The sequence below is a fragment of the Cetorhinus maximus genome, chromosome 12 (assembly GCF_964194155.1).
Source record: "Cetorhinus maximus chromosome 12, sCetMax3.hap1.1, whole genome shotgun sequence".
NCBI classification, from domain to species: domain Eukaryota; kingdom Metazoa; phylum Chordata; class Chondrichthyes; order Lamniformes; family Cetorhinidae; genus Cetorhinus; species Cetorhinus maximus.
In genome coordinates this window covers 95,347,321-95,373,602 of record NC_135890.1, presented here as the reverse complement: position 1 = coordinate 95,373,602, position 26,282 = coordinate 95,347,321, and the positions used below count along the sequence as shown (strand labels likewise).

Below are 26,282 nucleotides of genomic sequence, written 5' to 3'. Positions count from 1 at the left end.
CTTTAAATGACACCAGCTTTTTACTTCCAGATTTGTTTGAAACAGAATCCAAATTCTCAAACTGCTGTAGTGGGAGTTGAACCCTCAAGTTCTCTTGATCATTAGTGGTTATATCACTGGTAATCCAGAGGATTGGACTATGTTGCCGTATATAGTTAAAAGTTAACTGAAAATAATTTTGATTTTTTTCTTTTAAATTTCAACCACTTGAAGACATTGAATGAATCTGGGGCACAGTTCCACATTAACGGCAGCCCTATAATATCTCATCTGAATGGTCATTCTTGATAGGTGAGTTTTTCCACCCCACACCCCGCCCCTCCAAAACAGGATTTAGGATTGTGAGGCATATCATAATTTAGCCCAATCTACTCCACACCCAACATCAATATATTGATCTATAAAGATAAAATGTAGAAATATGCAACAGGAAAATGTTGCCTGAGCTGAGTATTTCCAGCATCCAGAGAAAAACTGAGTTATCATTTCAGGCCTGTGAGCTTTCACCAGTTGGTTGCATTGCCTGACTGATATTGCCTGACCCTGGTTAGTATTTCCAGCATTTTCTGTTTTTATTTCAGATTTCCAGTATCTGCAGTATTTTGCTTTTGTGAATAGTTTGACATTTCACAGCACTATGCTGAACTCTCTGCCTGAAGTTTTGAACTGAACAGCTCAAACATTGGTATGAGAAAATGATTCGGTGTACAGGTGAGAAGGATGTCACTTGACTTTAAAGAAACCCAAAGATATATCACAGAAGCCCAAAGGTCGTACCCAGGAGATTTCGAACTTTCTAACCCAGTCGTTTAGCAGCGAGATGTACAGAAGCCAACCTTTTGTCATTGTGATAAATAAAACTGACTAAGATCACAAAAGATATTGGCTGCAAATTTCTATACCATTTAATGCAGTCACAAAATACTAAAACAGGTCTTAGAAGAATTGTTCGTCATATTCCCATAATCCAAGGCTGTATACTTTTTGCAAAGAATGGCATTACAAAGGTAGAAGCAGCTTTAAAAAACTAAAGCATATGTGGATATTCATAAAATACCTGAAAACAGCCCTGGTAATCCCTGACATTTTCAATGATCCGTTATTAGAATTTAAAATACTGTACATTAAAATCCCTGGCAGTATATTATATAAAATTACATTGGTAATATCAAAAACAAACATGTATTTCGTTATATAAACAAAAAAATTTGATGTACAAGAATGACTAAAAACCCACTGTACACATAAATCCATGTCAGAAAAATTCTGCGACTTCAGATTTCAAGTGCCTCTTTGAAAATGAATAAACAAGAAAAGCTTCTTTCTGTAACACCAGACATGTTTTCACTCATTACCAACCCTACATATTAAAATAGCACTGACATCCACATTTTTTGATGTGTTTACTAAAATACCAGCTCTGCCACAAACTGTTGAAACGAGGTCTTAATGAAAAAAACTCCAATATAGTATATGGTCATATCATGACTTGGAAGCCTTGGATCTGAAAGTTCCAGTACTGCTTTGATAGTTAAATTATTTCTTTTTCATTTTGTTTCTTGGAGAATTCTTCAATAAGCTCCTGAGTTTAAGGTAAGTTCCAGTTGCCTCAGAAAGATTGTCATATTCGAAAGGTGTAATTCCAGTAGCAAATTTACTCATATCAGGCACAGAAGCAATCCTGTTCTCCTGATTTGCTTCTGAAACAGCAGCACTGGTGACAGATCCTTCTGTTTCGTCTAAACATACTTGGTTTCCTCCAATAGATGCTTCTGATGTTGGGGTAGAATCTTGAATGGTTCTGCTGCCCTCTATTTCCATTCTGGAGTTTTCAGGTGGAGTACTTGCTTCCCTATAAGAAGTATGTCCCACTGAATTGATTTGTTCATCTCTAGAATCAACTGACGATGCTTCAGCACTTGGACTCCCCATGTTATTTTCAACTGTTCCCATTTTGTCATTAGATTCAATTTCCATGTAGCTGTCAGGTGTATTTATTGCTGGTGAGGAATTTGCAGAATTCTTGGTTAAAGGAGAATCACAAGGACCTTCTGTCTCACTGTTAGTACTTTCAGTCTGTTCCAATTCAGCCCATATCAACCGCTGTTGTTCTTCCAGCTCTTCTAATGACAGAACATCTGCATCCAAAGCTTTCCCCGCATTCTCAGCAGTTGCGGCTTGGGTACTTCCTTCTTGCAATGAATACCCAACTGGAGAGCAATTTGAAGGAGTAGAGGGAGGGGTGTCTTTTGGAAGTGGAGGCGGTGTTGGAGTAGGTGGTGCAGGCGGGACAAATGTAGGTGGTGTAGAAGGTGGTGTTCCTTTGGGTAGAGGAGGCGGAGACGAAGTTAATGGACAACCAGAAGGTAAGGGTGGCAAAGGTTGGAATGGCCTTGGTGGTGTCTCTGAACCTGCAGGACAAATAAAGAGGTGGTAATACACAACAGTAAAACTAAGCCCTCAGAAGTCAATTTTTCAAGATAGCCTTGCTTCACAAGTAAATTTGATTTATCCAGGAATCTTGTCATCAATTACCAATGATAACTGTCAGTGGTACATAAAGGCCAGTTAAGTTAGCTTGGCGCCTCAGGCCAGGATATTTACGACATCATCTTTCTAAATCATAGAACAGAACGAAAAAGCCTGCGTGTAATTTAGAGTAGTCACATCTGGAAACATATTTCGGAATAGAACCGAGGGAAAGATAGTCCATCCTCTTCATTGGGGAATAGCATCTGTTAAAGGATGAAAAAATTCTAATGGTGGGGGTGGTAGGAAGTGGGAAAAAAAAAAGACATAAAAGATATGACTCCCCCCACACCTTCCATCAAGCAGACCGTATACCCACAGTGATCTGGGATGTGAATTTCACATCCCAGCATCGAGACAAGCAATGGCAAGAACTGGAGATCAAACACAGTATCCATTCCACAGTACACTAGCTTGCTGCAATGTATTTTATACAACCACGCGATTCTCTTTCATCTCTGGTAGGTGGACTGAATATACCAAAGCAAAATACAGTGGTGGTGGGAATCTGAAATAAAACCAGAAAGTGGAAATACTCATGTTAGACACCATCTGCTGAGAGAGAAAAAACTGTGGGTGAAAACACAAAAAGGAAGGTCTGTGCTGGGGTGGCAGTCAGGAGAGATTAAGTCATAAAAGGGATGATGTTACAGGGCAAAAAATGGTTGGTAATGGGACAAATAAAGCAAAAGATAGGTCCAGAGGAAATGTAAATAGAAGCAGAATCATCAACTGTTGCTGTGCAAAAATAAAGGTGGTGGGGGTGGTGGCAGAGATTATGATCTGATGTTGAGTCTGGAAGGTTGCAAAGTGCCAAATTGAAAGGTGAGGTGCTATCCCTTGAGCTTACATTGAACTTCATTGGAGCAGTGTAGAAGGCTGAGGTGGGTGGAAAATTAAAATGAGAAATGAATGGAAGGTCAAGGTCATGCTTCCAGACTGAACAAAGATGTTCCATAAAGCATTGGGTTTTCCCAGTGTAAAGGACACTGCATCGTGAACAGTGAATACCATAGAGTAAATTCAAAAAAATAAAGTAAACTGTTTTTTTGGCCTTTGGCTGGTGTGATGATGGAGAGGTAGAAAGATAGGCGTATCTCTTCATTTGTATGGGAAGGAGTGTTTGGGGTTGACTGAGAGTGGACCAGGATGTCAAAATGAAAAGTCCCTTCAGAATGCTGTAAAGGGAGAGATGATGTGTTTGGTGGTGACATCATGCTACAGGTGTCAAAAATAATCAGTTGAATGTACAAGTTGGTCAGGGTGGAAGGTGAGCACAAGGAACCTGAGAGCAGAAGTGTGGGAAATGGAATGGACATTGTCAAGGGCTCTGTCAATCACAGTACTGGAATCCTTGCCTGAGAAAAAAGGCAAGACACATCAGCAGCATTAGTGTGGAAGGTGGCAGCGTTAGAACAGATGTGATGGAGATGGTGAAACTGGGAGAATGGAAGAAAGTCCTTACAAGAAGCAAGGTGCGAGGAAGTGTAGTCAAGATAGCTGTGGGAGTTAGTGTATATAATAGATACTGATCGCCAGACAAAGAGGACAAGGCAGGTACTTCAGGAGTCCTGAGTTCAGCTTGCTCTCTAGCCAATGTTCAGTTTTGCATTCTGGTGAAAACAATGCTTCCTCTGGGGAGTACACCAGAGGCAAATCCATGGTACTATTGGTGACACCGCAGGGGAGAAGAAAGATGAGAGGAGCAATAGTGATAGGGGTGCAATAGTTAGGGGAATGGACATGATTGTTGCCTCTCTGGTGCCAGGGTTAAGTATATCGCTCAGTGGTTGTACAGCATTGAGCGGGGGAGGACGAAGAGCCAGAGGCTGCAGTTCATTTTGGTATCAACGACATAGGTAGAAAGATGGATTAGATCCTTCCAGCAAATTTAAGAGATCTAGCAAAGAAATCAAAGAGGATCTCAAAAAGGTAGTAATTGCTGGATTACGCCCAGTGCCACATGCTGAGTACAGAAATAAGTGGATAGTGCAGATAAATGCATAGCTGGAGAGATGGTGCAAAAGGGAGGGTTTCAGGTTCCTGAGGCATTGGGACTTGTTCTGGAGGAGATGGGACGTGTACAAGCCAGAGAGGTTGAACCTCAACATGGTCAGAATCAATATTGTAGCAGGAGGGGGCTTAAATTATCTTGACAGAAGGATAAGATCCTGAGCCAAGATTCAGAAGGGAGAGAAGCAAAACTGGAAATAGGGGCTAGAAATTAGTAAGCTAGTCTGGAGGGTAGAGATAATGGAGTTCAGAAAATAAACAAAGGAGTGGTTTGGTGATTAGTGGTATATACTTCAATGCAAGGAGTTTGGTGAATAAGGTAGATAGATAAGTGAGGGCACAGATGGTCAGTATATCATATCAAAGCATGGCTTTAAGGGTTGGAAATGACAACTCATTCCTGGTTAATGGGTTTACATAGGTGATATCGAGAGAGGAATTCTATATAAAAATAGGAGGGTGTGGGTTGCAATATTGGTTGAAGAAACAATCAAATCAATCACAGTTGTGAGGAGAGATGATTTGCTAGAATGATCAAATGAGGCCATGTGAGATGAAAGGAGAAACAACAATGGACAATGACACTACTGGGAGAATACTTACAAATCCCCAGTCAGTCAATCAGAGGGAGATAGAAGAGCAAACACGTAGGCAAATTTCTGAGAAGTGCGGAAAGAATAGGCCAATAGTAGTAACTCTAGTATTAACTGGGATAAAACTTGTGCAGAAGGCATAGAAGAAGCAGAATTCTTAAAATGCATTCAGAAGAACACATCCTTTTGCCAGGATGTAACAAACCCAACAAGAGAAGGGACAGGTCTGGATTTAGTTTCAGGAAATCAAGCTGGCCAGGTGGACAGTATCAGTCAGAGCGCATTTTGGTGGTAATGATCATAATTCAGTTAGATTTAGCGAAGTTATGGAAAAGGAAGGCCAAAAGTTATAAACTGGGCAAAAGGCCAATTTTACTAACCTAAGATATGGTTTAGCAAAATGGATAGGAAACAATTATTTGAAGGTAAATCAGTATCAAGAGTAGTGGGAGGAACTCAAGCAGGATAGAGAAAGTTCAGAACAAATATATTCAGAGAAAGAAAAAGGGCGAGACTGCCAAATCTAGACCTCCCCCGAAATGTTAAAGAGTATACAGAATTGGACAAGTCAAAAAAAGGGAAGCTTATGTTAGATACTGAGACCTTAATACTGCACAGAGCTTTGAGCAATATAGAAAGTGCAGGGTAAAACTGAAAAGGCAATAGGAAAGCAAAGGGAAGAGCATAAAAATATTGGCAAGTAAAATTATATAACACCTTCGGGTTTTCCTTAAATATGTAAAAAGCAAGAGGAAAACAAAGGAAAGATTTGGGCTGATCAGAGAGTAAAAAGGTAATGTGTGTGGAGGCAGAAGATGTGGGCATGCTTCTTGATGAATACTTTGTGTCTCTTATTTACAAAATTGGGGGTGGGGGTGATGGGAGGGCAGCATGATCCAGACTTTGTAGGTTTAGGTGTGAAATATTGGATGGTATAAACATAGTGAGAGACGAAACAATAAGGGATTTGGTATCTTTCAAAGTGTATAAACCTTCAATAAAATGTATCCAGGCTGACGAGAGAAGCAGGGGTAGAAATAGTGAAGACCCTGATCATCATTTACCAGTCCTCTCTAACTACAGGCATGGCTCCATAGAACTGGAGGAGGATGCCAATGTTGTACTGTTGTTTAAAAAAGGAGGAAGGGATGAACTGAGTAATTACAGGCCGGTCAGCCTAACCTCAGTAGTGGACAAATTATTTTTTAAAATTCTGAGGGCTGGTAAAAACTGTTGATTAGAAAGGCACAGATTAATCAAGGACAGTCAGCATGGATTTGTTAAGAGAAGGTAGTGTCTGACAAATTTGATTGAACTGTGATGACATAAGTAGGGTTGATGAGAGTAGCACATTTGACGTAGCCTACATGGATTTTAGCAAAGTTTTTGAAAGGTCACATGTGGCAAACCTATCAGAAAAGTGAGAGTTCATAGGGTGCAACTTTTGACGGAGTTTTTGCCATTGGAAGGCTGTTTCCAGTGCGGTTCTGCAGGGCTCAGTACCTTGCTTTTTATTGCATATATCAATGATTTAGACTTAAAGTAGGGGGCTTAATTAACAAGTTTGCAGATGATACAAAAATTGGTTGCTAGTGAGGACAAAAATGAGTGTCAACTGCAGGAAGATGTCAATGGACTGCTCAGGTGGGCAGAAAAGTGGCAAATGGAATTTAATCTGGAGGAGTGACAGGCAATGCATTTAAGGAGGGCAAACACAAGGTATGTGGATACACATTAAATGGCACTATACTAAAGTTTTAAGGAACCTTGCAGTGCATGTCCACAGATGCCTGAAGGTAGCAGGATGGATACAGAAGGTGGTTAAGGCAGCATACAGGATACTTTCCTTTATTAGGTGAGACATAGAAAACAAGTGGGGAGGTTATGCTATAATTGTATAAAACACTAGTTAGGCCACAGCCAGCCAGAGTATTGCATGCAGTTCTGGTTTATTAAATTGCAGAAGACATGATTACGCTAGACAGGGTGCAGAGGAGAATTACAAGGATGTTGCCAGGAATGAAGAATTCCAGCTATGAGGAAAGATTGGATAGGTTTGGGTTGTTTGCTTTTGAACAGAGGCAGCTGAGGAGTGATTTAATTGAGGTGTATAAAATTACGAGGGCCTCTATAGAGAAGTTAGAAAAAACCTATTTTCCTTATTAGAGAGGTCAATAACTAGGGCATAGGTTTAAAGTAATTGCAGAAGGATTGGAGAAAATCATCTTTTAATCTAGAGAGCGATGGGGGTCTGGAACTCATTGCCTGAAAGGGTGGTAGAGGTAAGAAGCCTTATTGCATTTAAAAAATTACTTGGATATGCACTTAAGTGCTATATCCTATAGGGCTGCAGACCAAGAGCTGGAAAGTAGGATTAGGCTGGATTGTTTTTTCCTCAGCAGAATGGAAAGCAATTGGCCAAATGGCCTCTTTCTGCCTTAAAGTTTCTGTGGGGCAAGATCAGACAATGGGTCACCTATGTGGACCTCAGGAAGCAGCTAAAAAGGACTGGGTAGGGTTGCAGAGATTAAATATAAACAAGGGATAATGGTGCAAGGCGAGATAAACAGAAGTTATGATCTGAAATTATTGAACTCAATGTTGAGTCTGGAAGGCTGTAAAATGTCTGACTGAAAGATGAGCTGCTGTTTCTTGAGGTTCCTTAGATAGTAGAGGAGACAGAGGTCAGAATGGGAATGGAGCATAGAATTAAAATAACAGGTGGCCAGAAGGCCAGGGTTACAATTGCAGCTGAACAAAGTGTTCGGCAATGTGGTCACTCAATCTGCGCCTGGTCTCCCCAATGTAGAAAAGACAGAATCATAAGCAGCAAGTAGAGTATATTAAGTTGAAAGTTCAAGTAAATTGCTGTTTCACCTGGAAAGTGTGTTTGGGATCTTGGTCTGTGGGAAGGGGGGAACTAAAAAGGCAGGCGTTGCATCTACTGGTTTGTAGTGGGAGGTTCAGTGGGAAGGAACGGGGGTGTTTGAGGATGATTGAAAAGTGGACCAGGATGTCACTGAGGTATTTAATATATAACTTTCGCTATGAACCAACAATTTAACATGAAACAGGTAAACAAATAGAATTCATTACAAAAAGTTTTAAGGTTCAGATGTCCTCTGATAAATATGTTACAAGAGACATTTTTCTCTGAGCTATTTCTCAGCATACGTTGAACCTTGAAGATGGGTGTTCCTTTTTACTTGGTTAAATTGATCAGCAGGACTCAGGAACTGCAAATAAAACCTAATTGGAAGCTCTGGCCACAGAGCTATTAATCAAAATCAACCCCACAGAGATTTGGTTCTTCAATTGGTGCCATGTAATTTGAATGACAAGTTAATGTAGCAAAACATTCCAAGGTCCTTAACAAGAGCTTAATCAATAAAATTTTGACACCAGGCCATAGAAGGAGATATCAGGATAGATGACCAAAAGCTTGGTCAAAGAGGTAGGTTTTAAGCAGCATCTTCAGCAGGAGAGGCAGAGAAGTTTAGCAAAGGAATTTCAGAGCTTAGGGCCAAGGCAGCTGAAAACGGTGAAACGATTAAAATCAGGGATGCACGAGAGGCCAGAATTGGAGGACTACAGAGATCATAAGAGGATAAAGTTAGAGATAGGAAGACCATGAAAGGATTTGAAAAAGTTGCGAGCTTTAAAAATCAAAGCACTATTGGAACAGGAGCCAGTATAGATCAACAAGCATGGGGTGATGAGTGATCTGGACCTGGTTCAGTGAATTAAGCTACAGACAACAGAATTTTGGATGAGCACAAGTTTACGTAAGGTGGAAGATGGGATACCAGCCAGGAGGACTTTGAAATAATCAAGTCCAGAGGTCACAAAGGTGTGGATGGAAGTTTTGGCAGCAGATGAGCTGCGGCAGTGGTGGAGTTGGGCAATGTTTTGCAAGCGAAGGTAGGTAGTCTTAGTGATGGAACGGATATGTAGTTGAAAGTTCATCTCAGGATCAAATATAACACCCAGGTCATGCTCAGCTTCAGACAGTTGCCAGGGAGAAAGATGGAGACAGTGGTGAGGGATATTTAGTTGGAGAAAATTTCAACTCATTGAATGCTGGACATCAGAAAATCAACATAACCACCTTCTCCCAGTCTTCTACTTATTACACTTTATAGCTGGAACGTCCTATCAGGAAAGCACTGGAACTCAATTTTGGTATCTTTTACTCCCCTCCTTTTTTCAAAAACAGTTGAAATCAGGACCTCGTCACATGAATAAATTTCCATTTGAACACTGTATTGGTATGGAAATCCTTTAAACTAGCTTTCAAATCTTTGAACATTGTATTTTCTTCAAATAAGCTACCATTTTATCATGATTACCTTGGCAAGAAACAAAAAAAAAGAGACAAACATATTTAAGTGCTGCACCTGAATCTATGTCCATGTCGAAAGAATTCATATCTATTTCTTCAGACTTGCGCTTCTTTACACTGCGTAGGCTCGAATCAGCATCTGAACCCCTTTTGTTTGTACTGTGATAATTCTACAGAGAAGAAAGAATGCCATTAAGATGGGTCAGTTAAAAAGTGTTTTCTACCTTACATTAGTGGTTAAAAAGCAGCATTAGTCTTAAAATTGCTCAGCTCCACAATGTTCTCTTCATTCATAATGTCTCACACTGAGGTATGGTTTCACACGTGCTTGCAGTCCTTAAGTATCTGACCCAAAATGGCCATTTTTAATGTATGAGCCTAAATAGTAAGCACTGGGGGTACTATTTGATTATGGGACATTCTCAGCCCCATGTGAGCTCAATCTTTTCACCTGATATCAACACATGCACTTTCCAATAAAGGTTGTGGACAGTGATCAGTAATGGGAACTCTGTTGACTTGGTTTCCTCCAATGTGTATGGTGTCCAACTTGGTATCATCTACTGATGCCAAAGATAAGATCAGTTATCTCAGGAGGGAAAAGAGAGGGTATTTATCACTGAATCTTCTTGGGCTGTTTGGATCATTACCTTAGTTATCTGCCAAGGTGCCTCACAATAATTTAGCTGCCGCATTACATAAAAATAACAAATGAACCTCTCAAATTTTGTGTATTAAGTATTGTCAAATTAAGATTTAACAGAGTGTGACATATTTTCAATTACTTTTTTAGTCTGTGGTACATAGTAGCTAAAACATTTGCTTTTAAAGAACTGGAGCATCATTTATACAGATGACGCCATATGACTCATTTTCAGTAAAAAGTAAACAATGTGACTAAAGAAACAGGCTCTTTTCATTAGAAAATAAGGTTAGAGAGAGATCCAATTGTAGTGTATGAAATGAGCATGATGTCCTCACAGACAATAGTGGAAGCAGAACTCAACTTTAAAAAAGGAAAATGGATAAACAACTGAAAACTTTTAAAGGATATGTTGAAAGGATGAGAAAATGGGATCAAGTCCTGGCTCCCAAAGGGTGCTGGCATAGGCGTGATGGGCTGAATAGTCTCCTGTACTGTTATGGTATCTGGAAATCCTCCAGTATATTCACTAGTTGCTTATTAGGTAATTGCTTAATTAGAAAATGTTTCTGATGGAATTTTTAAAAATTTATTCTTTCACAGGATGTGGTCATCTCCAGTTAGACCAACATTTGTTGCCCATCCCTAATTGCCCATGAGAAGGTAGTGGTGAGCCGCCGCCTTGAACTGCTGCAGTCCGTGTGGTGTAGGTACACCCATAGTACTTTTAGGGAGGAGTTCTCTTTGCTTCCCTGTAATCCCAAGAATGTCTGTACACACACACACAAATACATATTGTTATGAGCTCTAAACTTTGCAAGACAGTCCTGTTTTACAATGTTCTTAAACTTATGCTGAAACAGAAGGTTATGAAAAAGTTGGGGGGGGGGGGGGGTGTTGAGGATGAAGTCATGATAAACACCTGAACTCGGAGACATGCCCATGTGATCTAGTTGCCATGGAGAGAAACTCAAACAGAAACCCATTTACAGTGGGGTGGCAGTTTTAACACCTTTACACAGCATCTCAGAAGGACAGCTGCTATTTGGTGAGACCAAGAAGCTACTGCTGTGGGGAAGCAGGTTTGTACCACTGATCAAGCAGGGTACTGGTGAGAGTTGTGTTTCTGTTCAAAAGAAAGGACCGGAACAGACAGGGCTCTTGAAGATTTCAGGAATGGACAGTCGTCAAGGTGTGCCCTACTGGTGGCAATCATATCCAGGAAGACTCAGGCTGAGTGGAACGATTGTTGAAGGACACTGGAAGTTTGACCTAGCGTGGTGAGAAGCACCTACAGGGCAGTTGGGAGTGACTGTGGGGCTGTCCCTGTAATGTTACATATCAGCGAGAAGTGCAGTGTACAGTGAATGAGTTTCCTAAAAAATATTTTGGTTGCATGACTTAGGTGTGAAATATAACCATTTTCGTTCGTTTGATGTATTAGTTATTATTAAGTAATGCTTAGTCAACATTTACTGTCACAACAAACTAAAGTCAAAGCCTTCAAACGGGAAATCTTGTCCTTTGGTTCTTTCCGTCAGTCACTGGGAATTTCATCCCTTTTTAACAGTCATCAGTCTCAATGGGGATTATAACAATTTGTACATACATATACACATACACACACACACATATATATATTTATTTAGGAGGAGAAGCAGGACAACTTAAAGAGAAGTAGCGGGTGATATTATTAAATTCAAAGAACAGCAGAGATAAGAACAAAACATCAAGCAGAGACAGCTACACTGCCATAAGAATTTACACTAAATACCTTAATTGAAAGGTGGTGAAGAGTAATGGGAGAAATTAAATGGAACCATTAGGCATTTAAGGACACAACATTTCTACAATGTAAAAGAGGCTAGCTGCATTAATAAAGGGCAAGGAGTTGTTACAAGACCAATAACTTTTAAAAAGAAATGAATTTCCCAATGACTGACAGAAAGAATCACACAAGATTTCATGTTTCAAGATTTCTACAAAACTAAAATCAACATAGGCTAAACGTTACTTAATAGGCAACTAACATACCCAAACTACATTGAAGGTACTTCCTCATTAATGAATTAACCAAAAATACTCTATGACCCATTTATACATTACGCCATGCTCTCAGCAGATATATAGCTTTGCAAATTAAATTCCACAGTCCTCCTGGCTCCCTTCTCCCTACCACACCAAGGTGAGTCCTTCCAGTACCCCCTCAAAAGTTCTTTCACTCAGTCTTCTGCGTATCCTTGAACTGACTTTCAGCAGCAAAGCGACTTCTGGTGACTCCTTCGTCCTTAATGCTCCACAAGTCTTGTTTCTTCAAACTGAGAATCAGTTCTCACCCAGCATTTTGCTTGGCGGCTAACACAAAACAGTCATTTCCTTTACCAGCAGCTCTTTTTCAGTCTCCCTCTCTGGATGTCTCAGTCTGAGAGTGTGTCCAGAAAGACCAGCTTCCCCTTTAATGTGTCAAGGCCCAAAAACTGGCACTTGATTTTCTACAGGTTTCAGCTTGGCCTCTTTCCCCATGACAACCAGGTCACATGGGCCTATCTCTGGGAAGAGTTCAGTATTGTCAAGAATGTATAATTATAATTGTTGATTGTTGTAATGTGCCTTTAAGGGATATCAGCATGACATAATGAGAAGGAAAATGTGTCATGTGATCCAGTCTTGGTTTTACTTTTGCTTTGAGCAGAGCACACACACAACTCTTAATGTCTTCATGCTTTATACACATGTTCATGTGCCTAGTCTTAATAAATAAACCCACACATATTTACCCAATCCCTTATGGGTGATTGGTGCCTTGTACAGTAAATAAGCTCAAGGCATTATATCATTATAATAACACGACAATAATATTATAGATTTGAAGGACAACTGCTTTAAAGGTACATTTTTGCTTTCAAACTTTTGAGTTTAAAAGTCCTTTTCAAAATTGAGGTTTGGACGCACATTTTGGCACCTGTGTGTTTGTTCAGACCTTGTAAGGCTCTTATCTCCAGAACTGATCACAGTGTCATTAAAACACAAGACTCCCCCAGGGCTGTCCACTGAATCTTCTAAAGGTGTGAAGGCTCTTTAGCTTCCAAGGGACAGGCGACCGAAAGGGACTTCAAAGGACCTCAACGTAATTAACTTCTTTGCCTGGGTGAACAATGGCTCATTTGAAACTAACATTGCGGCTCATTTGAAATTAACATTTCAGCCTTTTTGCTTTGGTTGTGATAAAGACAGGCAGCAAAAGCCATGAGTGCAGAATTGTCAGGGAGAACTCAAAGACATCCTCTGACAGAGTTCTCAGCCAAAGGGAGAAAAAAGAGGAAGGTATCCAGAAAATGAACTGCTGTCCTGCTGAAAATAATCTAAGCAAGCGTCAAGTGTTGTAACTGCAGAACAAGAAACCTTCTCTCCCTCCCAAAACTTGCTGGATCTGCTGAGTCCACCTGAAAATAAAAACACTGGCTAATCAACTACAGAAACATCGCAACTGCTGAACACAACTCTTCAGCTTCAACTCTTCACTCCAGACAACCAACACTTTAACAGCAAGCTACGGGCCTGCAATATCATCTTAAAGGACTGAACTGAATTTCATTGTTATAAATATCTTTTTGTATATGTTCAGTTAGTAATTTGATTACTTTTACTTAAGTAAATTACAAAAGTAGTTTTGTAATAAACTAACCTTTGTTTAAGAGCTTTGCTGCTGGTTATTTTTAAATTGAATCACTCGTAAATTTAAAAGGGGGCTACATACACACACAAATTTTAAGCTCACGGACCACTTTGAGGAAATGCCTTTTACATGGTCATGACAGTGTGACACCGACCCCCCCCCCGTCTTTTGCGGACATTCTGTTTTACCTTAAATTAGATAATTTAAAACATGACTGCCTTATAAAGTCTCACATTTGTAACATCTCCCTAAAAATTAAAAAGCATTACCATAGTAATGATATTTTTAAAACAGTCAAAATATAACATTGTAAACAGTAATAACTAATTTACTACATAGGGTGTCACATTCCAGCATTAAACATTGTGTCTTGGCAACATTATATGGCTTAATCCTCAACCATCATCCGAATGTGACAATTAGGATTTAAAGTCCAGTTTGCCTGAGTTTTAAAAGTTCACCTTTCTTGTAAACAAAAGTTTATTTTACTATTGGTTGTTTTACTTTCTTTCAAACTGCACAAAGGATGGCATTTTTCATTTTAATTAGGCTTTACTGCATTTCCATGTCCTTGATTAAAAGAATGTATTGTGGTTTTGCACCTTAAAATTTCTATTAAATTGTGCAAAGTCTGGACCCTGAGATAGCATTTATGATGGGTCCAAAAGGTTTCACAATCTGAATTGGTTAACTTTATCCAGAACACCACTGCTGATTGCTGGTAACCCAAATGGTTTGTGTGTGCTGGCAGCTGTGAACTGGAATCCAAGGAGAAATCCCCAGTTATGGCATTTCCTACCTTCTGGATTCAGCAATTTCTTTTGTTCTTTTTTAAGATCAGACACTAAAGGGTTTTCATTTTTAAAACAAAACTGACTCAACTACTCTATTCAGGTTTTAACTCCTGATTCTCATTTTCTTCTGCATATTTTTTAAATGTCCAAATCTGTGAAGAAAGTGTCCACCATTCACACATCTGAGATGCCCTGCATAACAATTAAATTCACTTCATCCTGTTTAAATTAAGGGTGATTTTTATTTTTAAGTTTGCTTCCAGGATTATATTCTTTAGTAACAAAAACAAAAATACCTGGAAAAACTCAGCAGGTCTGGCAGCATCTGCGGAGAGGAGCACAGTTAACGTTTCGAGTCCGAATGACCCTTCAACAGAACTAAGTAAAAATAGAAGAGAGGTGAAATATAAGCTGGTTTAAGGCGGGGGGGAAGTGGGACAAGTAGAGCTGGATAGAGGGCTTGTGATAGGTGGAGATAACCAAAAGATGTCACAGACAAAAGAACAAAGAGGTGTTGAAGGTGGTGATATTATCTAAGGAATGTGCTAATTAAGGATAGAAAGCAGGACAAGCAAGGTACAGATAGCCCTAGTGGGGGTGGGGTGAAGGAATTAAAAAAGGCTAAAAGGTAGAGATAAAACAATGGATGGAAATGCATATAAGAATAGTGGAAGTAGGTGGGAAAAGAAAAATCTATATAAATGATTGGAAAAAGGGGGGGGAATCGGAAAGGGGGTGGGGATGGATGCTGCCAGACCTGCTGAGTTTTTCCAGGTATTTTTGTTTTTGTTTTGGATTTCCAGCATCCGCAGTTTTTTGCTTTTATATTCTTTCGTGTTCTTTCCAGGAGATTCAGTTTTGACACAGCCTCCATTTTTGCAGCAGTTAATTTTTCTAACAAGTCCTCTTTAGCTGTTTTAAAACTTTAAGGTTATGTCAATTATCAGCCAAAAAGATTTGATACTCTTAATTCAGTCCATTGTTCTAGTTTATTTTTTGCTTTTCGTCTTCCAATTCAACTCGAGCTTTGTCCGCAATTTCTTTTCTAGTAAGAGTGACTGGTTCTTCATTTTGAAGTTTTAATTTACGTTCAAGACCATATATCTTTCCTCACAGCGCTGTGGTAACAACATTGGATACAACTGGGTCATTGTTTCACCATCAGCTTTGAGTACTGTTGGTCTGCGCTTGTCATATCCTGTTCATGTTTTCCTTGCATGTCTAATTCAGGCTGCTTTACCTCGTTCCCAATAGTCTGATGCTCCAACATCCTTTTAACATTAGTAGTTTGAGTTTCTGACTCTGCACACATCTTTAGTTGAAATGGCAATTTTCACAGCAAGGTTACATAAAGTTGAGATAAAAGCAAAAAACTGCGGATGCTGGAAATCCAAAACAAAAACAAACATACCTGGAAAAACTCAGCAGGTCTGGCAGCATCTGCGGAGAGGAACACAGTTAACGTTTCAAGTCCGAATTCAAGTCATTCGGACTCGAAACATTAACTGTGTTCCTCTCCGCAGATGCTGCCAGACCTGCTGAGTTTTTCCAGGTATTTTTGTTTTTGTACATAAAGTTGAGGATTCTTTTACGACATTTGGCTTTTCTAGTACCACTTCAGTTTCAACAGCCTCAATTGGGTTTATGCTGAATCACTGGAGACAGCAATATTTTATCCCCAGCCAAGTAATTTCCACATAAAAAAATCTATACCATCAATGGGCAAATTAGGCACATCCCCCACAATTAAAGGACCAGAAATGAAGGCAAATTTTAAATCAACTCTCCATAAAGGAACGGGCAAATAACTTTCATCAAAACCCTGTATCAATAAATTTTTATTTAGCACATTTTCTGGAATGTCCTGTCACCTGCCAACATCTAACTGGACTGATCCAGTATCTTCAAGCACAACAATTTGATTGCCTACCTCACCAGACAAGAATGGGAACATGTCACCTTGAAACATAAAAGTTACATTATTTTACTGCACCCTGCAGCATGCCCTCCCACCCTCTTTAGTGGTGAATACAGGTTTACCAGCAGCTTTACCCACTGGGACAGTAATTTCAAGAGGAACACTGTGCAATCTCACAAATGCTACAGCCTTGCTTTTTGAGTTAAAGCATTCAACCTTCACATGTCCTTTTTAATAACAAAAATAACATTGAATCAATCTTGGCCTCCAGGCTATCTTTTTTACTAGTCTTGAGGAGAGTCTGTTTCTTTCCCCAGGCCACTTCTCTCACTTAGGTCTGATCTCTTATCTCTCCAGTTTCTATGCGAGCTCGCAAACAATGACTTGCTACTGACATACTTGCAAGACAATTCGTAACTGTCCATCTTTGCTGCAGCTTCTTATCTTAGCAATTTTATGGTCTTCCATGTGGGACCTTATTCCCAAAGGGACATTTTTAAAAACTTCCATTAACAATACCTCTAAAGGTTTTCAAAGTCTTGTTGAACATTCATGGACCCATCAAACATCATTTCCTTTTCTCTAGCAAATTCCACAAAAGTCTGACTCAATTTCTTCCTTAAATTTCTGTCTGTAAGCCTCTGACACTATCTCATAGGCATTGAGAACCATAGTTTTCACTGTATCATAGTTACCAGAATGTACATCTAAAAGAGATGAGTACATTTCCAGAGCCTTCCCCTATGATTACGCTTTGCAATAACATTCCAACTTTTTTTGGTCATTGCAGTTCTGTAGCAATTTTCTTAAATGGCAAAATACATTTCAACTCCTTCCTCACCGAACTTAGGCACTAAGCAAATATCAAGAAGAGTTAAATCTGAGATTTGTCATCAAGTTTTCCTAACACCCCCAAAGTAATCAAAAGTTCAAATTTCTTCACTTTTCTCTTTCTTTAAATTTCAACATTTTCCTTTTCTCTGTGGAATTCGAAATCAATTTTCACATTTTCCTTTCTTTTTCCACTCTTTCAAATTCAAGTTTTTTCATTTCTCTTTCTCAAATTTAAATTTTTGCCTTTCCAACTCCAATTTGAGGAGTTTCATTGGCAACTGATTTCAGCTAACCCAACCTGATCAGGATCACCCTCTTCCTCCTCAAGGTTCAAGTGTTGAGCCAATGCTACAATAATCTCGGCCTTTTCAGCCCCTATTTCCAAGTCTACTTCTAATTTCTCTGCCTTCAAGTTAACCTTTGTTAACTATTGTAAGGCATTAGCAGGCAGGCAGGTCGTCTTTCTCCAGAAACACCTGATCAATAGAAGTGGCCATGTTAACTCGTAGCTGAATGCAGTGAAAGTAAACGCAAAATCTTGTGTGTTTAAACTCTGGAAAATTCTAGTGTACCCTTTTACAGCCTCTGGCTGCAAGAGCCCCAAATTTGTTATGATCCTCGTGGGAACAGTAACTTTTAAAGAGGTATGAATTTCCCAGCGAACGACAGAAAGAATCACACAATAACATTTCAAGTTTTGCTGAGAAAAGAGACATTTCGAAGCTTTTGTCTTGCACTCATCAGGACACTTTGCAAGAATACCAATATCAGGGGCAAAACAACAATTTATACTGTCATTCACCATCATTGGTACATTCTCCATGGCAACACCTCTACGAATCAGAGTCCACTGCCAACCAATCAGCACTCTCTTTACATACAGTGTAAATTATTTTCCCCTTATATTGGTTTTCTTGCCAAGTATCCTGACGAGTGCAAGCCAAAAAGCTTTGACATGTCTTTTTCTGCAATACTCAAGTTCTGTACTACCAAATGACTATTTCACATTGTATTGTTGTTACAGTAAACAGTTTGGTTACTGTAACAAATGAAAAATCAGCATCGACTAAACATCACCTAATAAGGAACTAAAATACCCAAACTACAGAGAAGGTACTTCCCCATTAACTAATTAACTCAACCAAAAACATCTCATTTATGTTATGCCATGTTCTCAGCAAATATGTAGCCTTGTAGATTAAGTTCTACACACCTCGTGGCTTTTCAACAGGTTCCCTCTGCTTGGCATAGGAGCAGCTGTTTTTTGGTCTCTCTGAGTTTGAGAGTCCGTGTCCAGAAAGACCAGTTGTCCCTCTTTTGTGCAAGGTGTGAAAACTAGCTCTTGATTTTCTATAGGTTTCAGCCTGGGCCTCTTTCCCCATGACAACAAAGTAATGTGGGCCTGTCTCTGGGCAGGGTTCAGTATGATTTCACCATCCTCCTTTCCAGGACATTCTGTTTTACCTTAAAGGAGACAGTTTAAAACCTTAAAGTCTCGTATTCGTAACAGAGTGAAATACAGATGGATTCAGGGATCATGAGGGACTAGGCTGATCTGGGTGGGCAACATTAAGTACGTGTCGTTTCTGTAATTAGGTTAGGTCCGTTGTAGGTTCACGAATGAGTAAAACTGCTCTCCGTTGGCTTTAGTGTGTAAAGACTAAGAAATAACTTCCCATGCACAGAGGGTTTAAAGAGGCATTTTTGCAGAGTTTGGGACCATCCAGCAGACATAGCCAAGGGAGGGACATGCTGATGTTGATATCCCACGTGTGTAACGATAGAGCTAAGGCACTTGTGACATGGGCTGGCGGGGGTAGATTGCAACCTTCTCCCAGGATAAAATGGGTAATACAACTCACGATTGTGCCTTGTTAACTACTGCTCAAAAACAGCAACGCATTAAGTTTTGCATTATATCGAATAAAATATATAATCACTGTCACCAATACAAGTCAAATCAAATCACTTGGAACTTAGCAGTGAAAGGGTTAATTGGCCAGAAGCATTAGAATTCCAACGATAATTTTGAGACACAACCTATACTATACCCAATTCGCTTAGAAATACATTTAAGATTGATCATTGAAATAATTTGGCGAAAGAAGTTTTGATAAGAGCAGTTTGAAAAAATATTATTGCCCTCTCATGAACAAATGTCAAACGGTGTGCAATTGTGACACTGATTTCAGATAAACCGAAGTTGTGTTAATTTGCCCAGTCAATCTAGGTCAAGGCAGTGGGACATAGGAAATCTGCTCTTAGAATCCTTGTATCTGGAAGTGTGCAGCAGCTGTCTGGCAGGACATTGATGCAAGAATGTGGTTGGCCTCTGCTCAACCTCATCTGATACCTTACAGTTGAACCTCAGTAAACATTTCTGATAGCTCAGCCGCTGGTGCGACACAGAATCATATTGACCAGATTGTAGTTTTGTTCCCTGTTTCATGGTAAATTAGTCAATTTTAGCCCAATTATCTTCTACTCATGAATTTACAATTACAAGAATTTCAAATTGAAAAAAATAATTGAACCCGGATATGTCAATCAACATAAAAAGCAATAGTAATAGACAGAAGGTGAAGCGTTAAACTTACAGTGGGATAATCAGCAACCAATTGATGTGCGAAGTATTCCTTCAGGTGATGGGACTGCATTGGAATTGAACCATACTGCCTCCATTCCTAAGGACACCATAAAACAAAATACCGAAGCAAATCAGTTAGAAAAACTTTCTGGCGCATATCACCGCATACATAAAATCAGCTACGGAGCAAAATAATCACTGAGGAGAGCTACCTGAGCTACTTTATTTCATTACATCTTTTTCTACAAAGTTTTAAAAATGAACCTTATATCCTAAAGCAATAAAAAGTTATTCGGACTAGAATTTCCACAGCTAATATAGCCTCATGCTGGTGGTTAATCAGCAAAAGGCTTGCTTCATTTATTTTTGAAAGTGTAGGCAAAGTTTTAAATCTAAATATTTGGAATCGTGTTTACACAGTTTGTAGTAAGAGATGATACTGAGAAAATCATGACGGTGTTGTTAATTTGCACAGGAACTGGGTCTATGGACTACATTCAAGACATCTAATTCACAAACATACAAATGGCCGAGAAGGGGCTACCTGGAGGCCAAAAAAAAGATAAAAATAACATTTACTGAATGTTAACACTGAAGTTTTGTGCAAGGCAAATACTGTTTGAACATTGATTGAAGGATCCTGTGATAGCTCTGTTGCTAAGCCATAAGAGTCAGGAAGATTTAAGTTTTGATTCTTGGTCTGTCCTTAGTTAGCTGCTCTCAGCTAGGAACAGAATTAGCCCTGAAGTGAAGTGAGAGAAAAAAATGCAGACCAGGATCCTGCTTTTAATAACTCCAGTGATTGCTTCAATTTTCCAAAGCAATGACAAGGTTGTGATGCTCCATGGTCAAAATGCTCACCAATCCAGGCTGAAAAGGTAGGAATTGGTTGGCCAAAGCTTGGAAGATGCAAAGTCCAGCATTAACCAGCACATTTGAGGAAAGACAGAAGAAACTAAGGGTATGGTGGGGAACAAAAATAGATTGGAGCATACAAAGTGCAATGCTTACATCCTGAATCCCTTTTGGAATGACAGCATTGAATCCTGCATAATCTATTAGTTTACTGGTGTCATAGGATGGAGAATGAGTTTTTAGATGTTGTTTGTCATGTTCCGTTTCACTGTCACTCGAATCTATATATAAAATAGAGAAAACTGTTAAAATATGTTTATAACTGTGCCTGAGAAAAAAATGGCCCCAACTTTTAGAACAAAGGCATGAGCTTTTCAGTTTCTTTAAAATTCTGTTGCAAATATTGTATTTCCCCCCCACCCCCCAAGAAGATATGCTTTTAAACAAGTCACACATTCTCCTGACTCAGGCAAAAACTGTTTAATTCTTCATTTCTGTTTGGTAAAAATCTTGAAATCTCTAAATGGTTGCGGCCTTAATATTGGGTGGCATTCCCCTGGTGCTGTTAGTAGGGAATTTCAAGAAGGGAAAATACAAAACTTGCATCTTGCTACGTGTTGATGGCACTCTAATACGTTGTCAGATGGATTTCTTGCAATTGAAAAATCTGAGGTCACTTTAAAAAAATACTCTGTCAGAATTTCATGGTGTTTAACAGTTCAAGTATAAAAAGGAACAAAAAATAGTTCAAAGAGATGGAGACCTACATTATATATTTGATGGGAGTTATCAGCTAAAACATTTTAATGGGCAAGCTGTTTCTAAACAAAGAGTCATGTGTGGTTTAATAAACAGAGTCACTGAGGTGAACAGCACATATTTCATGGTGCAAAGCAATGAATGCCAGACATAGATTCCTTGGTTAATGAGAATATCATCATTTACTAGCAGAAACACTTATTCAGAGTTTCTTGCTGGTCTCAATTTTTTTCCATTATTCTCCAAAATTTAGCTTTTGAATAATGCATTTTACGATAATATGGCAAGTTCAACATGTTCAACAGCAGAAGTAGAAGGGTAATCCCCTTCATCATATCCCGCAACAGAATGATTGGAGACATTAACTGGATTGGGGTATGGTAGGGTTTTTCCAAGTATCCAGTAAGTGTAAGCTAATTATAAAAGCAAAACTACCCTATGGCAAATAAACAAAAGAAAAAATGCATCAATACATTGATTATGAAATGATTAAATATACCACATGCATTTCCAATATCTATATATTCACAAAGTTCGTATTTGGAATGCTTCACCTTTTCCGTCATATAAAGCAAGCCCAGAATTCTCTTGTTGGGTCTCTAGTAACCATCCAGGTGGATAACCCAATCGACGCATCCGATAGATAAATGGTGGGAGAGTTTCATCAGTCATCCCCAGAGCTTCTTTAAGTTCTACACTGCAGGACCAATGAAGTTAAACAAAAACCCATGAGTTAAACAAACATTATTCAATGCCATGAACAATAACATTGGTAGATGGGCAGGAAGTCATTCCAGAGGACATTTACAGTTTTATGGTTTAAAAGATATTTTTGTGGATTTTACACAGAATACAAAGGCTGTATCTACAAAAAATAATAACAAAGAGGCAGCTTACTGCACGAAAGCAGTTTCTTTTTTTTCTGAAGGTAGGAAAATAGAATAATATGCCATTTTGCAAGTGGCAGCATTGTTACACAAGCAAGGGGCATAACTGTAGTAATTCCCCTCAGCATATCCTGCCACAGTAGGGCTGTGAGGAAAGGGCAGGGGAATGGGACTAATTGAATAACTTTCAAAGAACTGGCACAAGAATCATGGGTCAAATAGCTTCCTTCTGTGCTGTATGATAATCCAAGAGTGTTTTTACCTGATAACACCTGGTTTGAACTTTTCAAACCTCTCTGCATGATAGCGTGGTTGAGAGCCTGAATGAGGTGAATCACTAGCCATTGTCATGAACTCTTTTCTTTTTTCACTAATACGAGCAAGATCACGTGGCTATAAAGTCAATTGAAATATGTGTTAGTTATTTAATACAGTTAGTAACAATTGTGCATAAAATGTCAAAATATTAATTATTCATGCTGTTGGAATTTTAAGTGTGGAAAATGCAAGAGTATGTTTTAATGTACCTATTGACATCAAAAATTCACAATAGGCTTCAGTTTCGCTCGCCTCTCTTTGAAGATCAGGCAATTTAAGATGACTGCCTCCATACTGCATTCCTCCCAAATTAGTTTTATTGACCTCATCTCCTGACTTATACTGTGGTAAGTTTTACATATGCCAACAGGTCTCTAGTACCTCAACAACATAGTAATTCTTCACAAGCAAACATAAATAATTAGTATCAACGGGCAGCTTTGCAACCAAACTGACTGTATCCTTACACCATTTCCATAATATGCAGTTTCCAGTGAGGGGCAATTGATAACTGGCCACCAACCCAGGATAGAGGAGCAAACTGTAATACCTGCCTATACCCCTTACCTCAACCACTGGCACAGAGAACAGAGATCAAATTTAGGATCTTGCTATTCCATACCACACCATGCATTATATTTTCTAGCAAACCATCATGGGGGCCCACAGACAGCATTTCCCATTAGAATTTGTTTTCTATATTATGAACCTGTTCAAACAGTACAATGAAAAAAAAAGCACCTTTTATGCCAAGATATTCTAAATCCCTTCAAAGCTAATTTACAATGCAAAGATCCCACAAACAATGAATGAGAAATAAGCAATTAAACAGTTTTGATAGTGTTGGTTGAGGGAGGACTGAAACTTGGAACACTCCAAGAATTCCTTACTCTTCTCTGAACATTGCTGACATCTCAGTTTAACATCTCATCCAAAAGACAGTACCTACGACAACGCAGCCTGGACTGTACAGCCAGGTTCTGGAGCAGGGCTTGAATCCAGAATGTTTTTGACTTAGGGCGTAATGGTATTGCCACTGGACTAGTAATCCAGAGACCCAGGATAATGCTTTTGAATCCCACTACAGCAGATGGTGGAATTTGAATTCAATAAAAATCTGGAATTACAAGTCTAATGGTGACCATGAAACCATTGTCGATTATTGTAAAAGCCCATCTGGTTCACTAATATCCTTTAGGGAAGGAAACCTGTCATCCTTATCTGGTCTGGCCTACATGTGACACCAGATCCACAGCAATGTGATTGACCCTTAAATGCCCTCTGAAATGGCCTAGCAAGCCACTCAGTTCTATCAAACTGCTACAAAGTCTCAAAAAAAAATGGTGGCAAACTCAGCCCTGTTGACCCTGCAAAGTCCTCCTTACTAACAACTGGGGACTAGTGCCAAAATTGGGAGAGCTGTCTCACAGACTAGTCAAGCAACAGCCTGACATAGTCATCCTCAACGGAATCATACCTTACAGATAACGTCCCAGACACCACCATCACCATCCCTGGTTATGTCCTGTCCCGCTGGCAGGACAGACCCAGCAGAGGTGGTGGCACAATGGTATACAGGCAAGAGGGAGTTGCCTTGGGAGTCCTCAACATCAACTCCAGACCCCATGAAGTCTCATGGCATCAGGTTAAACATGGGTAAGGAAACCTGCTGCTGATTACCATGAACTGCCCTCCCTCAGCTGATGAATCAGTGCTCCTCCATGTTGAACACCATTTGTTTGGTAAAGGCACAGAATGCACTCTGGGTGGGGGACTTCAATGTCCATCACCAAGAATGGCTCGGTAGCACTACTGACTGAGCCCTAAAGGTCATAACTGCTAGACTGGGTCTGCAACAGGTGGTGAGGGAGCCAACAAGAGGGAAAAACATACTTGAACTCATCTTCACCAACCTGTCTGCCGCAGATGCATCTGTCCATGACAGTATCGGTAGGAGTGACCACTGCACAGCTGATGTGGAGACAAAGTCCCGCCTTCACACAGAGGATACCCTCCATCGTGTTGTGTGGCACTGCCACCACGCTAAATTTCGAGCACATCTAGCAACTCAAGACTGGGCATCCATTAGGTGCTGTGGGCCATCAGCAGCAGAAGTGTACTCGAACACAATCTGTAACCTCATGGCCCGGCATAGCACCCGCTCTGCCGTTACCATCAAGCCAGGGGGGGTCAACCCTGGTTCTACGAAGAGTGCGGGAGGGCATGCTAGGACCAGTACCAGGCATATCTAAAAATGAGGTGTCAACCTGGTGAAGCTATAACACTGGACTACTTGCGTGCCAAACACTCACCATCCTGACTTGGAAATATATCACCGTTCCTTCACTGTTGCTGGGTCAAAATCCTTAACAGCACTGTGGGTGCACCACATGGACTGCAGCGGTTCAAGGCGGCAGCTCACCACCACTTTTTCAAAAGCAATTAGGGATGGGCAATAAATGCTGGCTCAGCCAGCAAAGCCACATCCCATGAATGAATAACAAAAAAAACAATGAGCCAAGATGACCAAGTACAATAGCTTAATTAAGCTCATGTTTAGTTCAACTACTCGACAGAGAAAAAGTTGGTCTGAGTCACAGAAGTGTGTGTCTTTGGATGTAAAATAAATTTCCATTAAAGAATAAGCAAACAAAATGTTGACTTCTGCATGACCTTGATGCATGCAACTTGTCCATTTAAAACAAAATCTCAATACAAAGTTATGTGATCTTACCTTTGGACAATCTTTTAACTGATGTTCGGTTGAACCACAGTTGAAACAACAAGGTTTTGGCCTATTTGATACAAAATGTGTTTTTTCCTAAGTTAACAATGTGTGTTTCAATAAAGGAACATGTTTTAATATCTACTTCAATGAGAGAGATTTGAAGCCCATGCATCTATACATACCTTTTAGCTTTCAATTCCATTTCTTGACCATCTAAGGATACAACTTGGGCGAAGACTTGCTGGTATCTTTACAGCGCATTCAGGAATTACTCATTTCCACAAACATCTATATCTTAAAATAAGCTTCCAGGCCTTAATAAACGTATGGCATTTCATTATAAGATTTCTCAAGTTGAATAGCAAGTCAATTTGTGTTTTGCAAAGAATTGCACTGATGGGCTATAACAACTGCAAAACTATTAATTTGGTCATTTTACATGAAAAATAATTAGCCCTGTGTATCTGGACCATTAGAGTTGTCTTCAACTACTCCATCCATCTGACTAATGATAATTATCATGATCATCAGTAAATGATATTATGATCCGAGATTAATATTGCTGAAAAAAATTACAAGTTGCTGAAGCTTTTCATTTTGCACTCATCAAGACAAACTCAAATGCCAAATTTCAAATAATCACAATTTATACTGGAGGAGAAAAGGGTGCTGATTGGTTGGCAGCTTGACTCTGATTGGCTGAGGTTCTGCCATGGAGAAAGCAATGGGAACCATAGGCTCCCCAAGCTCCCTGGGAATTCAAAAAAGTCGCAAGGCTTGAACTCATTCCCTTTGTTTGCAGAGAA

The 26,282-nt window shown here is 39.5% G+C and overlaps 1 protein-coding gene across 1 annotated transcript in view; it reads right to left on the bottom strand.

The window, feature by feature from the left end:
• Positions 1–882: 882 nt before the first annotated feature.
• The window catches only part of zcchc8 (zinc finger, CCHC domain containing 8), a 33,767-nt gene continuing 8,367 nt past the window's right edge, over positions 883–26,282 (bottom strand). Inside the window, exons 7-14 of the mRNA XM_078554129.1 lie at positions 25,659–25,724; positions 25,483–25,543; positions 22,693–22,823; positions 22,098–22,240; positions 20,941–21,065; positions 19,940–20,026; positions 9,533–9,647; positions 883–2,411 (exon numbers count right to left, since the gene is read on the bottom strand). Coding sequence (XP_078410255.1) covers positions 1,537–2,411; positions 9,533–9,647; positions 19,940–20,026; positions 20,941–21,065; positions 22,098–22,240; positions 22,693–22,823; positions 25,483–25,543; positions 25,659–25,724 — 1,603 coding nt within the window. The 3' untranslated portion in view covers positions 883–1,536. The remainder of the gene's footprint in view (positions 2,412–9,532; positions 9,648–19,939; positions 20,027–20,940; positions 21,066–22,097; positions 22,241–22,692; positions 22,824–25,482; positions 25,544–25,658; positions 25,725–26,282) is intronic.